The 17,556-nt window shown below is 39.9% G+C and overlaps 1 protein-coding gene across 5 annotated transcripts in view; it reads right to left on the bottom strand.

Annotated features, from left to right (window-relative positions):
- Positions 1 to 6,838: 6,838 nt before the first annotated feature.
- Positions 6,839 to 17,556, bottom strand: part of tnrc18 (trinucleotide repeat containing 18) — a 59,103-nt gene continuing 48,385 nt past the window's right edge. For all 5 annotated transcript variants that reach the window (XM_073857070.1, XM_073857073.1, XM_073857072.1 and 2 more), the window contains exons 23-30: positions 14,920 to 14,995; positions 14,344 to 14,452; positions 13,684 to 13,800; positions 13,018 to 13,176; positions 11,392 to 12,695; positions 11,058 to 11,294; positions 10,879 to 10,953; positions 6,839 to 10,794 (exon numbers count right to left, since the gene is read on the bottom strand). In XM_073857070.1, the coding sequence (XP_073713171.1) occupies positions 10,588 to 10,794; positions 10,879 to 10,953; positions 11,058 to 11,294; positions 11,392 to 12,695; positions 13,018 to 13,176; positions 13,684 to 13,800; positions 14,344 to 14,452; positions 14,920 to 14,995 (2,284 nt within the window). In that variant the 3' untranslated portion in view covers positions 6,839 to 10,587. The remainder of the gene's footprint in view (positions 10,795 to 10,878; positions 10,954 to 11,057; positions 11,295 to 11,391; positions 12,696 to 13,017; positions 13,177 to 13,683; positions 13,801 to 14,343; positions 14,453 to 14,919; positions 14,996 to 17,556) is intronic.

The raw sequence follows: 17,556 nt of genomic DNA on the forward strand, positions 1-17,556 counted from the left end.
GAAACTAGCTTGTGATTGCATGGTTTGGGGACTCAGGGCAACAAATTTTCTCTAGCCGATTTCATTCTTCCCAACAACCGACTGAAGGGGCGTTACAGACTTTACCCCCACCGATGTCAAACCATTCTCTGCAACACAGAGCCAGAATTACTGTTAAATGGCCCTCTTCAAAAGACAAGCCTCCCAGGTGTGTGGGACGTGCTACCAGATCCTGCGGTCTCTGCGAATTTGCAGGCGGTCCATTGCTGATGATTGTTCAACTTTTTCTTCAAAACAGCTCTGTCGATCGACCCCATCAGAGCCAGCTAATTCCCAACAGGTCAGCTGTAATTTGTTAACCGTGACTTGATAGTGAAACAGTGGGAGAACCAATTGCCATGGTGATAGTTTGGGTTTTTTGCCCATCCAGCTTTCCCTCAGTCCCCATCCATTGACAATCTGTGGGAGGAGTGCGCTGCAGGGTTTGAAGGCCCCATATTGAAGAACAAAATGGCTCTTGATCAAACCACTGCAATCACCCTCCTCTCTTTTAAGCTGCTATTCTCACACTTTGATTTCCGGAATAGTCTGGCTCGCCTCACACACGGTCACCCTGAAAGAAAGTGCTGAGCTGGAGCTTGGCTTTTCAACTCATATTTTCTCTTCCATAAGTCAACTTTGGCAAACCTGCCCTGCTGTTTACTGCCAGCGCCGCTGGTGTTGTCGATGATGATGTTGCTGCAATCAATACAAAAGCATGCGCAGCTTCTTCATTGCAAGGGCATAACTGACAACAGGCGCATGCGACATTAATCATGCGATATGCAAGTATGAGAACAGAGATGGAGAAAAAATACAGACTGGGCCGGCAGAAAACTCTGCGGGAAACGGATGTCATTTAATGAACTGCATTTTGCATTACATTTTTATTTCCTGCTAAATTGCCGCAGAACATATGCACTAGATAGGCAACATGCGCTCAAAGGCAGCGCTATTAATACATCTCCGCATGTCATTACGTGTAGCTAAACAAACGTCCTTCTCTAATGAAGTACCGTGAAACAAATTGGAAACGCTTGACTGCGTATTTCGTTATTAAGTCCCGTAATAAGTTCAGTCCTTTGAGGGCTGAATATCACAGATGTACTATGATTCGCTCCCATCATGCAATTTCCTTCAACCAAGCTTTTCAAAGACGCCTTTTAATGTTTGAAAACGCACAAAACAACTGGTCATTTATGGCATTTCAAAGCTTTCTTCTTTCCCGAAACTTCAAGCAAAAGGACAGTGCAATATTACCGAGGTTCTGGGTGTCCCTCGTTCCCCAAAATGAGTGCCCAGAGATTTAGTGACAGTCAGAATGGGGGAGTTTGCCACTAATGCATCCACACAGCAGGATATTGGAACAACACGGCAAATGGCTCTCCTGTGAGGAACTAAACATTTTCTTGGTTATTTCTAACACATGCACACGCGCATTTGCGCTGAGTGCCATCATCTTATTTCGTTATAATGCCAAAATAATGACTGCTATTCCAGAGAGATTACAATATGAAAAGGACCCACGAAGCAGTTTGACTGGAGGTGGGTGTAGACAGAAATGCATCTGCGTTTCATGCTACCATAAATCCTGGCTCATGTTGAAAGAAGGTAGAGCAATATGGACAGTTTCCGGGTCTTGAAGCTGTGACAAAGGCCTTACGGTCCCTAAGCATACCTGTCGGCTTGCTTGGTTGCTGTCAGCATATATAGTAATAAAGCAAGGCAGGGGTTCTGGACTGAGACCAGCAGCGCTGAAGAGCTTTCTGAGAATATAACAGCTCTCCTCATCCACAAAAAGCACAGAGGGTCAAAGCTTAGCGTCACTAAAACGAACCCATTTTCCACCCAGCAAGCACTTCCGAACTATTCCACTTTGCTTTTAATACTGATGGGCTGAGACTGCCAGTAAATGTTTGTTTTCATACTGCAATCATTTTAATGGGTCATAAATGGTGAAACGCTCCCAGCAATACGGAGGACCTTTTGCTCCAAGGACCTTAATGTTTAATGCAATCCTAACACAAATACTGGAGTCACATCTCCAGTCATACGTTGACTTTCACCGTTAATGTTCATAATGACCAGTAACAGCCAAAATCACTGCACTTTCAATTCGGAGGCCATTTTATGGTGGTCCTGATGATGAAAGACACAAAATGGACCCTGGCTATCGAGAAGTGTGCAGGCATTAGTGCGCAGAACTTCGAAAATGGCATCCCTGGTGAGAGATTGAGTTGACAAGCTCTCCATCACAGCATGCTTCCATCGTACAGCACACTTTAATTGTTCCATGCCTCAATTCGTTAAATGAGCATTCCAGCTAAATGGCTCCTGAATAGTTTATCATGATAGAGGCTATGAATATTGCATGGCTGCTTTCTGCTTTTTTGGTCCGATTAGCATAATGATCCTTCTCCTTGGGCAGCGGCATCTTCCGACAGAGGATCAGCAAGCAAGGACAGAAAGATTTTTGCCGTTTATTGGAGGATTTAATTGCTTTTATGAGCTTTGACAGTGGTGGTTGAATCCCGCAAGGCTTGTGGAGCTGTTCTTAAAAATAAAAGTACCGTAACGCATCACTCTTTTTGCAATATGTGTTCCCCTTGAGCAATCATACCTCTTTGGTTGTTTTCGTTTCCACACACAGTAAGAACCAACAATTATTCAGGGAACATTATTGAGCCGGAGCTGCTCTCATTCTTGCATTTATTTAAATTAAACTCTTTGAAATTTTGAGATGACACACCTATGAATAATTTTCGAATATCACATAAGAGCATTGTGGAGTTTTTAATGCCCTAAAAGCACAAGCAGAGGAGACTGGGGAAGTCATTAGAAATTGTAATTTCTCAAAGGATTGGATACAGCATTCATGCAAGGAAAGAATATGAACTGAAGGAAACTGCATGCTGGTAATGGTGGACTTAAAACGAAGCACAGAGCTTTTCAAACAACAGCTTTATTTATGTGATGCCACTACGAAAGTGACATAAAAAGGCACCCACATTTTGATGTACTGGCGTGAGAGTTGTGAAATGACATCAAAGCAGCAAATTCAAACATATCTATAGTTTGAATGGATTACAGCGCATCTTAAACTCTGAAGCTCAGTCTTTACTCTGGAGATACGGAGAGATTTGTTTTCTGTTTTTCTTTCTGAAAGAAACATGAAAGTGGAGAATGACAAACCCTTTTGAACAGTCTTATATGAAATACAGCACATATCAGAGCTCTGGACAAAATATATGGGGTAAATGTGTTTTGCTGTTATGTAGCTCGTGAATGCCCCCCCCCCTAATTTTATACATTAAAAATAATACACAAAAATTGATGATATGCAGCTGAATATGCAGTTTGTCAGTAATAAAATTAAGAGGCACTTCCATTAGATTGCATTATGCTAATTTTATGCCACTACAAGCAAAATCAAAATTATGCTTTTTCAAATCTCATCTGCACCGTTAATGGAAATGGAAAACTTCCCCCTTTCAGAAGAAAAATAGGCTAAGAGATCTTGCATTCATTCCACACAACCCATTGCAAGCGAATAAAATACAATCTCTTGTTTAGACTAAGATGGTAGAACGATTAAAAAGCAGCTGGAATGGTTTAAAACACCCATCTCACTAATAACAGGAGTTTCCTTCAAGGAGAGCGCTCATCACGAGAGCCTGAAAATGTTCAGTGTGTATGCAGTCAGGGAGGAGGTTCATTTCCAGATGAAAAGAAAATTGAATATGGTCTACACAGCAAACATGGCTCCACCTTGGTAACTTTAATTGCTCAGGAAACGGCATTTCTCCTCTCTTAATATAATAAGCCTCATGAATCGCGAATTCATATGCTAAAGACGTCGCGCTGGTGTTTTTAGCAAAATTAGCTCCACTTCAGTTCAACGCAACAACAGTCGCTATAAATTGTAAATTTTTCCAGGAAAACGGTATTCTGATGAATGTAATTGCTCACAGGGGAGATTAAGAAACCACTTCTTGCCTAACAAAACACTCTAGTGACCTTTCAAATCTATCGCTCCACTGTGAACGCCATATAGTGGGCAATGGATCATCACGCCTGTTAGAAAAACGGCCTTTCAGAAATGGGATTTTCATAGGGAGGGGATGAAAACATTCCATACTGGCTAAATGGTTCAAGGACTGCTTTAACACAAATAACATCAATTCAATAAAGTATTCAATGTTAATTTTCTTCAATGCGACATTAATATGTCATTCAAAGCACAGAATCCAGACCATGTTTTTGGATGAATCTGGGTTTACACTGCACCCGGCTGTCACATGACCATTTATTTTAGGGAAATTTCACCGAAATGAAAATTCTTGGCCGAAAACCGAAAAAAGGAAACCATGGCTGAAAAACCGAAACCAAAACACCGAAATAAATCAATATGCCAATTATTAGTACAATTGCATTTATGGCTATCACTGTGTACTAACTTTACTAGGGGTGTGTGACGGATAAAAAACTCACAGTTCGGATCACATTACAGTTTTTGAGGCACAGATTAGATTATTTTTCGGATCAGCAAAAAGCAGGTGGGAAAAATCTAATAAACAATAAAGAAATTGCAAACATTTATAAAAGAGAACAAAGTTGTACATTAATAAGGTCTGAAATTAGCATTAGGTACAGAAATCAAATTAAATGACTCATAACACAATAAATTAAATATATTATTATTTTTTAGAGCTATTTGTCTCTTTGTCATGGGTTGTTTGATCAACATTAATGACACAGACTAAAGTAGGTTTATCTGACTGTAATGTATACATACACTTAAGACATAAACAAATGTTTTTATTAGAAAAAGAATACTGTGGAGATAATTTTGTTTATGTGTGCCCTGTCAATAACAGAGAGATTTTATGTTTGCTTGTTTTTTTTTTTACGCGTTTCTCTCGTATGTGCACTATCGAGGGCACTTAAACGCGTGCACATATATAGACCGAGGGTGAATCCCAAACAGCGCAACAGTCGCTCCACATAAAAACGTTTTGTTGTTTTTCATTGGTTTATTCGCCAAATGTATGTTAATGGATTACAGTATGAGACACATCAGCGCGACTTTCTCTAAAGTTTACACATCAAGACATGCTTAATCTTTGCAGACGCGTGCAAACAGCTCGACCGTGAGTGAAACCTGCTTGAGCACGAAGGGGAGGGAGACGACTGATCACCGTGAGTGAAACCCAAGCGCTAGCGCACAGATGGGAGGGGCACGGTTGACATTAATTTTCGGTTTACATTTTCGGCTGGATTTTTTATTTCGGCCCGAAACCGATGATGCCATTTTCGGCCGATATTTTCGGCGACCGAAATTTCGGTGCACCCCTAATTTATTTTATGATGGTGGTTACTTGAAGGATAAAGAAGAGCACGAGTCTTATTGCTCACCCTTTACAAGCATCTCAACTTGCCTCAATAAAAACAGCATGTGCGAAGCACAGTGAATGACAGGAGCTATAAAACTTATCAGGTCTTAATAACAGTTTTCCTGTACGCTGTAAAAATTCCTTGTTGCACTTAAATTTTAAAGTTTAATCAACTTAAATTTACAATAAATTTAAACTTTCTTGACTAGTAAGGAGTTGCTATGAAATATAAAAAATGAAATAATTTCAGTGAGCTAATTCAAAGTAATTTTTTATAATTTATAGCAACTCCTTACTAGTCATTTCCTTTTTTATTTTTCATAGCAACTCCTAAATTAAAATGTAAGTGCACACTGCAAAAAATTACTTGCTTACTTAGTTTTTTGTCTTGTTTTCAGTAAAAATATTAAAAAAATTGTAAATCAAGATGTATTTTCTTGATGAGCAAACTGACCCAAGAAAATAAGTGTAGATTTTAGACAAATTTATAATTTAACAATATACAATTTAACTGAATTTGTGCTTAAAACCAGCAAAAATATCTGCCAATGGGGTGAGAAAAAAAATCTTGAAATAAGAAAAAAAAATTCTTAGACAGTTAATTTAAGAACATTTTTTCACCCCATTGGCAGATTTTAATGCTTGTTTTAAGCGCACAATTCACTTAAATTGTATATTTTTGTCTAAAAACTAGTTATTTTCTTAGGTCATTTTGTTCATCAAGAAATTACATCTTGATTTAAGAATTTTTAGATTTTTCTACTGAAAACAAGACAAAAATACTAAGTAAGAAAGTAATTTATGCAGTGCAACAAGGATTTTTTTTTACAGTGTACACTGCAAAAAATGATTTTCAAGAAAAAAAATTCTTGTCTATTTTTGTCTTGTTTTTTGTAAAAAATATCTAAAAAAAAGTTTAAATTAAGATGCTTTTTTTGATGAGCAAAACGAACCAAGAAAATAAATCTAGTTTTTAGACCAAAAAATATCAAATTTAAGTGATTTTGTACATAAAACAAGCAAAAGAATCTGCCAATGGGGTAAGCAAAAGATCTTGAACATTTTTCTTAAACACTAAATTCAAGAAAATTTCAAGAAAAATTTGCTTACCCCATTAACAGATTTGTTTGCTTGTTTTATGCACAAAATCACTTACATTTTATATTTTTGGTCTAAAAACTAGACTTATTTTCTTGGTTCGTTTTGTTCATCAAGAAAAAGCATCTTAATTTAAGAATTTTTAGATATTTTTACTGAAACTAAGACAAAATACTAAGACATTTTTTTCTTGAAAATCATTTTTTGCAGTGTAAGGTTAAGGATTGAGATCCGTTTACAGGTTCTGCTGAAGTCGTGAGCACATGGCGGATTATAATTGCAGTTCAGCATCCCAGACTTTGACACACATTAAAACAAAGGAGACCCAATTCCATTTCATGACATTTATTGATGAACTAGAAAATACTGAGATACTAAAAGAATTGAAAAACACTGATAATGCTGGTTGTGTCTGTAAAAAAAAAATCATACTCCATTAAGTTTACACACAAGTCAACAGCAATCATTAATGTCAGTTTAATTTTTTTTACATTTATATTGAATTTTTTTTACAAGATTAAAGGTGTAAAAAGTATATTCATACTTATCTCCCCCTCTCATAAAAGGATCATTTACAAAACCTTGATGCTTTAACATTTCAAATAATAATTTCAAAACTATAATTTTTATCTTTTTTTGTAACAGGACCTTACCAATGCTGAAGGAACAGCAGATGAAGACCAGTGAAGGACCAGCCTCCAGTCCACACTAACTTTCTCTCATCTCCCACATTCACGTACGTGCTCGTTCCCTCACTAGCAGCTACCTCACACAATCCAAATTCAGCAGTATTGCACATTAAGCATGGAGGACCATTGTTCTGAGAGGGGGAATGTCATAAAGTAAGAAAACGAAAAGCTTGAACAGAATCATGCAAACAGTGAAGTCTATTAAGCTTCTATTCGGCTATGTGCCGTTTTCTTTAATAAGCCAGTTAAACCTTAAACAGCATAAGACACTCAAACAGACCCTGGACGAGTAGCAGAGTACATCACCAATTCAACCCACATGTGCTACCAGCAGAGGTCACCGTTTCTTGCGGTGACCTGAGGGAAAACGGTTGGATTTGTATCTCCGTTTACTTTACACTACATCACAATAAGCAAAATATATATATATATTTTGTTGATTGCTCTAATATTATTTCTAGAAGCATATATGCCATTTCTAAAACATGCAGACAAAAATACTCTAAAAGTGCTTTACAGCTTGACTCAAGCTCCGGGTAAACTTTTTGTGTTTAGGGGCACTTAAATTGTTCAACTTGATAAACAGGCAACACACAATCAATTTTGCATTCAACAATTGTGTCGATTCGAATAAAACTTAAACGTCGCATCAGATTTCCTGTGCATTTTAGAAATATTTGGCATTTGAATTAGCTTTGGGTATGTGAAAAACTCAACCAAATTAGGCGACTTCGAAAACAGTCTGAACCAGAATAGGCTGAATATTGTTTTAAACCCCAAGACCAAACACTCAATGAAAAAACATTAAGAAATACAACCTATTGAATATCAACAAGAAAAATCATCTCTTTAAGAGAGATTGGGCAACGTTATATTATGAACCGTACATGAAGACTTATTTATCATTTAACGTTATACTATATGTAATAGTGTCAACACAATTGTAATATATATATAGAAAGAAATACTGAGTAGGCCAAAAATGTTTCTATTATAAAGACTAAAAGTCTCTAGTGTCAATAAGCTTCTCAATCTCTCCATCATCCCTTAAAAAAATAAAAAACAGAACATTCAGGAAGTTTTAGATCAACATTCACAAAGACAGTGGGGTACTCATGGCAACAGATATAAAAAAATACAGGCAAATGATTTAAACATCTCATGAGTGTAAAAATATTGAGAAAATATCAAATTAAATAAATGAAACGCTGAACCACAATGGGAGGTAGAAAGAAATACAGAGTTATAAAAATTGGCTAGATAAAAACAAACATACTCAAAAGGCAACTCCAGAAATGTCATCAATCAGGCTTGTTTTGAATATGAACACTTAGTAGAAATATTAGAATAGTACATGTATTTGACTAGCATGTGACATTCATACCTCTTCTTAACCATTTAAATGAGGCAAAATAACAACCATAGGTCACAATCATGGAAAATAATGGGTAAAAACTGGGTATACAGGCATGCAATGACGCCATAAATCAAGTATATTTGACTGGTCTTGATTGGAAAAGAGGAGAATATGTAGCCTGGTCCTAACAACACACCAAATCCTCTTTTGACTGATGCCACTTTCTTTGGAAAAACAATATCAATCAGTGGGACTTGTTTATTGAAGACAATATTCAGGCTTTGATTCTGCCAACTTTTAGGGACCAAGTTTAATGGTATTAAGGCCATGAACCAGAAAAGTTGAAATTGAGAGAACATTGGAAGGCGACAATACTTTCGCTTTCAACTGTTGCTAACAGATAACGCTTGTGCCTCTGCTCTGATTTGCTCAGCTATTAGTTTACTTTAAGAAAGTGCTTTCATGCATGAGATGTAATTGCTTTCCGTGGGGAAGATTGGGGGTAATTCTACAAAAAAAGGACAAGCCAATTAAAATAGACATAAGCAAGCACAGTCTGATTATATGGTGCTTTAAAAATACTCTCACTGACCCTGAGAAGGGAGCGAAAAATATTTTCCCACAAACGTTTTGCGTCTACCTGCGCAGGGGATTGTCAAATGGATGTCTGTCCTGTGTAAGACTAAGGGCAGAATTTAAGTGCTTTCTGTTGTAAAACTGCATTATGGGACAACTGGCTCTGAACACTGTCGAATCCCTCAAACCATCTGTCCTGTAATAGTAGCTTCGACAACAAGATTACATTACATTACGTCGTCAATGTAGTGGACATCTGAGAGTTTCCAGTAACAACTTTTTAAGATCTTCTTTACTCTAAAACTAGTTCCTGATATTTGTGTTTTAAATTGTATTCACAGTTTATTAAAGCTTTTTCATCTGTCGCTGCTTTAAAAAAATTACCGTCACGTAAATCTATGGTACACGAAAATAAAATATTTGTCCATATTGTATATAGCTTGTATGCATGTATTTACAAATGTGGTCACATCTGCATGACGTTTCAGAATCTATTCAGTCCCACCAGAGCTGCCGACTCATAAACGAAACCGTTCTGCATCGGTGGCTGAGCAAGAATCGAATAAATATTCTGATAGATCTTTTGGGCTGCTCAGTGGAAAAGTGACTCACACTTTCCTGTTAATAAACAGTCCTTCAAGGCTTGCAGACCACAGTTCTGTCCTTGGGTTGTGAGCAAGGGGGAAACATTTCTTTTAAGTGCTCCTCACGTAGGCCACAGCTTTACATATAGCATTATTTCACCTGTCCCGAGTTCATTAGCCAGTCTTTGAAGATCTGGCATGGTTCTACAAGCAGTACATAGGAGAGCAGGACACGTGGTGGAGACTGCTCTCTGGGCAGATAGGAACGGCAAGTGTGACTTGAGCCTGTCAGGTTAAATTACTCTTCTTGTGCACTGGCCCCAGGGCCAAGAAAGCTGGTTCCATGCCGGCCCTCTCACCATGCAGAACGAGTCCCACAGAAGCGGTGTCATCTCCATTCCAGCTGCGCTGGTGTCTGGTAAGACGAAGGAGAACAGCGGTGGAGATGCCATTGAACTTCGAGACATTTTTGACACATTTTACTTTGTTTGACACATTTCTCTCTTCCGCTTTCTTGACTGGAGATTCCTCAAGTCCAAGGACATTATTCCCATCAGCAACGGTGGACAAGACAAGGTGCTCTATAAACAGGCCAAACACTGGATTTCACATCTGTACTATAAGCGCATAATTATACAATACTAAGTGATTCCGAGTTACCATCATGTTTGAAATGACGTGCAAACATGTCACAGGTGTGACAAAGTAGTCTGATGCCAGATCTCAACTGACGCTTCAACGTTTGCATCTCCGTGTCAAAAGTTTATGATTCCAATGTGATTAGTTGGGCTTTGAGTAAAGCTAGTACAACTGTCAAGCCCTTGTATCTGGTATCTCACTCCATTTGCTCCATATGTCTGATTTGTTGATCCTCAGCAGATGACAGGAACCCCATCTGTGTTGAAGATCATTCCAGTGGTAGGTTCATAAGTTCCTGCCAAGTAGTAGAGATCCTCACTGTCCTGATACTTCTTAGTTTTAATCATCTGTTCATACTTCTCAAGACTGACCACCAGACATTTGTGCGAAATGGTCTGAACGTCATTTTCATCAATGTGAGAGGACTGGTATAGGGCCCGCTAGAACGAGAAAACCAAACATATGATCTACCTTTTTCATAAAGATCAAGAGGATCATACGATCTATCGGATGGGTTTACTTACCTCCATGAAGTCTTTCCTCTGGTTGGAAGCTTGCAGAACAGCAGGAAGACTTTGGCCAGACATTTGATCCCAGTTCTGCCAAACACATTTTGAGTAGTTAAAAACCCAAAGTCTATGTTAGATAAAGTGCAATGACCACAGACTATTCTTATGTATTGAGCACAGGTAAAGAAAATAACCTTTTTGTCATGAAGTTTCTTTCCAGGGTTGGTTTCCTCTGGATGATAGAACCATTTGACCCGGACCACCATGTTGCTTCCCCATGACTCCCACATGCTTTGGATGTGTCCAATAAAGGGAAGGTTGGGTCGTCCAGCAGACAGGAACACGGCACAGTCCCCAATGCAGATCATTTCCTTCCCTCGCATTATAGCTTTGTAAAAAAGCTTCTTGGCTTTCCCCTTCATTCCCCGTCTCTGTCAAACATTTAAGAAAAATTGTTAGGCAAAATACACAACCACTTGGCATCTCCCCCCATTGGCTTTCATACATCCCTAAAATCCACTGACTCACCTGAGTAGGTTTCCCAAACCACTTCCACAACTGTCTGGCAGGAAGAAAAGCCGAAATCTTGGGTCTGTTCTCTACAGACGGGAGTCTCTGTCTTTTTGCCAGCTCCTTAGTTGTTGGGAGGTGGACTCCCTCTCGCTTTTTGGGACGGCCAACACCCTGCTTCACTTTCTGTTGCTTTTGGGTTTTTTGCTGCGGGTCTCGTTTTTGCTGCTGTGTTGTAGATGCCTGCTGCTTCTGAAGCTTATGGAGGTTGGAAGAAGGCCCCGGTTTGGCCTTAATTTTCTCCTCTTCTTCCTCTTCAGGTGATGCCTGCTCGGCAGATGATGTTTGGGACACAGGCACTGGTTCTTCATCGGAGCTGCAAGAGGATTCTTCATCACTGGTGGTGGAGGATGATGAAGATGATGAGGAAGAGTGGGATCCAGGTGAGGATGAGGAGCTACTGCTTGAGGAGCTGGAAGAGGTGGGGCTTGATGCCCGTGAGCTGTTGGAACTGGTTGAGTCTTGTTTGGACTTCTTTTCCTGCAAGGTTCTTTGTTCCTCCTCTCCATCTGACTCAGAGCTGCTGCTGCTACTGCTACTGCAATTGGGACACTCTGGCTCCTTTTCCTTTTCCAAAGAGCCGCTCACCTTAATCAGACCCTCACTGCTGCTCCCCATCTTACGAACACTGTAGGTCGACGCACTCTCTGGGGGCTCAGTCTCAACTGGCTTGGTTTTAGCTTTGAAAGTTTTGTCAGTAGCTCCTGAAGTGGACACAGTAGTGTAGCTGACACCCATCACAGGCTTATTCTCTCTTTTGGAAAGGTTTTGGCCTTCCATCATCATCAGGGCTTTGGTCTTCTTGGTCTTGGGCGACATGACTCCCTCATGGTCAAGCTTGATAAGGATCTCAGTCTGAGGTTGCTTGCGCTGCGTTTTTACACCAAATGTCTCCTCCTCAGCTTTTCGCAAGCGCTTGACTGGCTTTCCTTTCCCTGCGGGATTTTCCGTCTCATTGTTGGATATAAAGGAGGCCACAGAAGTAGAGGGCTCATTATAGAGATCCACAGAAAGAACTTTTCCGTAGAGCGGTGGATAGTACACAGACTGTGGCTGGGAACGTACTTTGGCTGGGGGCTTGATTCCTGTGGTTTTCTTCTGGCTTTCATTAGATACGGGGACGGAGGGGCTAGCTGCGCCGACTTGCTTAATTTTTCTACCTGGCCGTGGGCTGCTTTTCTGGCTGGACAGGGGCCTCTCGGGGACCTGCATTGGGGCCGGTGTGTCAGTCTTTTCATGCTCCTTTGGAGCGACTTCAGGCTCTGGAAAGCAGCACAGGAGGGAAGGTTTTAATATGCCAGACCAAAAACACACTTACCTACATAAAAATGCTGGAAGGCTAAAAGCTTTTCCTGTTCTGGCAGTAAGCAGTTTCTAACCATAGGAAAGCCATTTAATATCTACGAAACCACCAATTCACTTTTGCAAGATCAAATTTCTCATTGCAGTAACACCAGAACTGACAGATTGATGTTTAATTTGAACCAAAGCATTAACTGCTTTTAAAGAAAGTATTTCTGTTTTTTGCATTTATAAACTCGTAAGCAAGGTTATGCGTGTTTGGGTTCAAGGAGTGGAAATTACCAGGCTTGGGTTTGGGTTTCCTTCCTCGTCCTCTACTTTTTGGGGCAGCCTCTTCTGTGCTTTTGGGAATCGTCTCTTTGCCCTCAGGTGCATCCTTACTACACTTCCTTCCTCGTCTTCTGGTACTGGCCACAAGGAGGGCAGGAGATGGTTCAGCACCTGTTTTGGCACCCAAATTCAATTCAGAAAAGTCATTAACAGAAAACAAAAAACTTTTGAGCATTTATAATATTTCACAACCTAACGGACTATGTGCATGAAACAATGAGGTAAACAAAACAAAAATAAATGGACTTGACCAGTCTATTGGCAAGTATCCATGTGCTTCCCTCATTTATTTTTTTAAAGTTGTCATACACAAACGCTTTCACAGCCATACATGCATTAATATTTACCCAGTTCTCTTAAATATTACACACAAAAACATTCAAACCTCTCAGTCTCCATTTCAAAAACATGCAATCCACTGGCAACTGAAGGAAAAACATCTCTTACTCAATCATCAAGCTCCAAAAGCAAAACCAAACAAAATCACTTTGCTGCACGAACCCCAACTCAAACAGAGTATATTTAGGATGTTTATATAACTTGGATACCAAGGTAAGCTTTCATACACTCTATGTCTTGTCATTCACTCCCTACTTTGTTACAGCACAGAATACTCACACTGAATCTTGTAGTCCGGCGGCAGCAGTCTAATATGCGAGAGTGGGATTCGGCCAGTGTCTCCATCATCAAACTCCACCGTAATCAAGTCATCCACTTCTTCCATGTCAGGGCACCCTAGGGGCAGGTAACAGGGTTGAAGATTGATGCAAAAGGATGCATATCACCTCAATTTGCGTTTCCACCGAGTGCAAATACTGCTGTGCAAACGACCGTCAAAAAGAGCAACCGCATATTTCTCAGCGGTGCAGCCGAGGCTGCAGGGATTCATACAGGGCCTTTTCATTCTCATTGGTTGACAGTAGCACTAGCAGCTACCTCCCTTTTAAGAGTTTTTGACAAGTCTCCAGCTCCCTCCTTCCATAGCGGGAGGGAAAATAAATAATAATAGAGAGAGCCGCGCACGTAGCCAACCACATCATTCTTCATTCCCGGCCCGGTTTATCTGGCAGTGCTTACAGGGTTGGCTAAAAGATTTAGATGAAAGGAAATGAAACAAGCTTGTGCTCTGAATGGTTCTCTTACTGCGGTGGACAGTGGACATTTGTACATATTTTTCCACTTGAGAAATGCATAAGAAAAACTGCATTAAACGCACAGGTTAACAGTCTGTATTAGTTGTTGAAAGGATCCTAATTAAGCCAAACAGGAAAGCCTTACCTCTGACAACCGTGCCAGGGTAAAGGCAACGGTATTGCTGGCTCCAGTAAGCTGCGATTCTGGTCCCCTGGGGAAGGTATCTGACCGATGGGGGTTTCACATCAATAATCTGTCGGAGGTAGTGTGGATCAGAGAGAAACATTAAATCAACACCTGTGTGTATTCACTCAACGACACTCTGCGATCATCTGTCTTCAAGGCTGAATAACAAATGAATCATTTTCTGGTGGGGAAAGTATATTTTGTTGTATATAATTCATCTTAGAAAGGGCTGTTTTGGCTATGGTTGCTTTTGGCAGTGGACGGTCTCCATCGGTACATTAGTAACGAAAGGAAGTAGAAGTGAAAAAAAGTGTGTGTGCGCGCCTAAACCAACGCACAGAGGTAGTGAAGCAAAACATCCCCTTAGCTTAATAGTAGTGGAAAGTGCTAACAGCTTCTATATTACAGCATGCCCCAGGCCTGTTAGCAGAGAGAGACAAAGCTATGGACTGTTCCTGTGGAGTCAAACACATGATGAGCCTTAACACATATGTAAGTCATATGTAATGGTGCCGGACAATGTGTTGTACTGACCGCCTCTTGTAGAAGCTGCTCCAGACAGTAGATATGTGGCCTGTTCCCTCTTTCACCCTCCACCACGACACTGTATCTGTAGGAAAGGAGACACTGTTATGAACTACCCAAAACTGAAGTACACATATCTATCCTGTCAATACAAATATGTGACCCAGTTTACATTAACCAATAGAAAACGCAAAACAAGTTCAAAACATTTCAAATGAAAGATTTCCAAAATAAACAATTTATTTTATCCAACAACGTGCATGTGTACTGAAATAAACAGTTTCATATTTTATTTTCCAGTATTAATCAAAACATATTCTGCGTGTTCTCAGTGCATAATGGTTTCGCTTCCAAATATATTTTGTTATAAGGAGAAACAGAGGGTCTGGAGTCAGCAGCCCAGGCTATTCTTACATTAAGACAAGTCTCCTCTGAGAAATACACACTTTGAAACAGCCTTTATTCTCAATACCCAAAGGAGCTTGGCTTTCTCGACAGACACCCCTCCTCTTTATTTAAGCTCAACCTCGGGGACAAAATTTGAAGGGGATGGACGTTTCCTTTGCCCAATATGTTCATCCTTTTTATGTCCCTTTATTGTCTTTGCTGTCAAGAAGTCAGATCAGTGGGGATACGCAAGAGAAGTCAAACAGTTTCCTTACATATCGCATGCGAGCCAAAACGGGCTCTGACGCAAATGGAAAAAATGCATAAAAGAAGCAAGGCCAGGCTAAGTCACCGTGTAGGCAGAGCAGAATCCAAACATAGGCTTCTCCCTCCAGATTTGGAATATTATTGGAATATTATTCCAAGGAGTTGGCAAGTTTTCACCTTTGAAAAATCTAAAACGCCCACTTCTAGCTCAAGAAAAGTTGAAGTTTCTATTGCTAGAGCGAACCACCATGCAAACCTATCCATAGCGTTAAATAAACAAAAGACAACAAGCGAACAAGGACCAGTTCTTTAAGATCCACGTAAAAAGTGTGAAAAAGCACATCCTACATAAATCAACATGGACGCATGCATGCACTTGCACGCATGATGGCCAAGATAGGGCTCCTGATTAAAAAAATCCTGACAATTGGATGTTTGGCCTTTATTCATTTGGATTCATGAGGGTGTCTGCAGTTCAAGCATGGACCCAGAGCCTGGTTTCAGAGGTGTCCATCACCAAGTGGCAGCCTTATTACTGTGACATGGACCTGGGAGATGTGGGACAGCCTCCCCCCCACATGACTTCCTCCTGGAGCAGGCCTGAGGGGGGGAACTCTGCTGGCTGGACCTGATTGGTTCTGCCTGCAAAGCCTGGAATAAATTCACACCAGCTGCCTCGAGGGGGAAAGAAAGATTGACCGAGCTCAGGTCACATGTAGCAGGGTTAAATATCTGTCATGTTTGTGGATGGCTTGCCTGATATGGGATTACAACGCAATAAAGTTTGCCCTAAAATTTGTTTTTTGTTCATAAGTGGAAAGTATTTGGCATTAATGGTCAGTATGGAGTTATTTATAATGGTTAAACAAATATCCTTGAGGAAACTTTGCTATGCAGCAAAAATAACAACTGGCCATGGGTGCTGTGCATTGATATATAGCTCAGTGAAGAGGTAATAAATAGCTTTAATAGAATAACTGAATAATCTACAGCTATTGGCCAGAACTGAACATAAATACAACTTTATTTTGTAATTGGAGGTCAAAACTCTTCAACATAAAAAGTCCTTTATGCATTTCATCAGAAAAGGATAAACAGGAAATTTTAATTGACATATTAATGGGAATAACTGCATTTCGAAATGCTATGTTTTCTAGAGATTTAACCCTAACATTTAGAATTTAGGGAATTTTTATTGAACATTCTTACAACCACTTCTCTAAAACATAATTAAAACACATGACAAATATACGGCTGTGAAAATGAATAAAACTAGCGAGCTGGTGACGAATGGAGCGAAAGCTTCAATTAAGTTCCCATTACCCATAAATAATGGGCCTCTGCCATTAGCATGGTCTTCACGTCTGTATGTGTGACAACGGCTTTGCCAAGGACTTTTCTGAGCAGAATCCACAGGCTATGTGAAAGCTGAGGTGCAGGCTAAGAATAGACACTTTCTCTGCATTTCCCTTCCAGTTCGACGCTGGCTGTGTGAATTATTGACTGCACAATTAAACAGTCCGCTCTCATGAACTGCAAGTGTGTTCACGCCTGCAGAAGCTCACGCTCCACACAATGTTAATGAAGACGGGCGATGCATATAAACTGCGACGGCATATAAACATCGGAATAACCAAACATGGCTTTTCAATCTGTGGATGAGATCAAGGTGTTGAGTAGCATGAGCTGAAAAAGAAATAAATTTCCAGACCAGAAGAGAAAGTTGACAACAAGCAATCTGTTCCTGTTGAGCACTCCGACTCTAAGTGTTTTCGCATCCAGTTTTCAGGGTTACACCAAACCACTGTGGTGAAAAAATTAAGAGTCAAATACAGTACTTTGCAAAGGCACCTTTCTTGACAGGAACCGGTTATTTTTAGGATGAGACACGTGAAGAGCAAGTGAAATAGTGGGTGATATCACTGGCAAAACATGACAAATGTCTCTCATCATTTCATGCTATAAATTAACAGACGAAAAATTCCCCAATGT

This window comes from Misgurnus anguillicaudatus, chromosome 19, assembly GCF_027580225.2.
Source record: "Misgurnus anguillicaudatus chromosome 19, ASM2758022v2, whole genome shotgun sequence".
Taxonomy (NCBI): domain Eukaryota; kingdom Metazoa; phylum Chordata; class Actinopteri; order Cypriniformes; family Cobitidae; genus Misgurnus; species Misgurnus anguillicaudatus.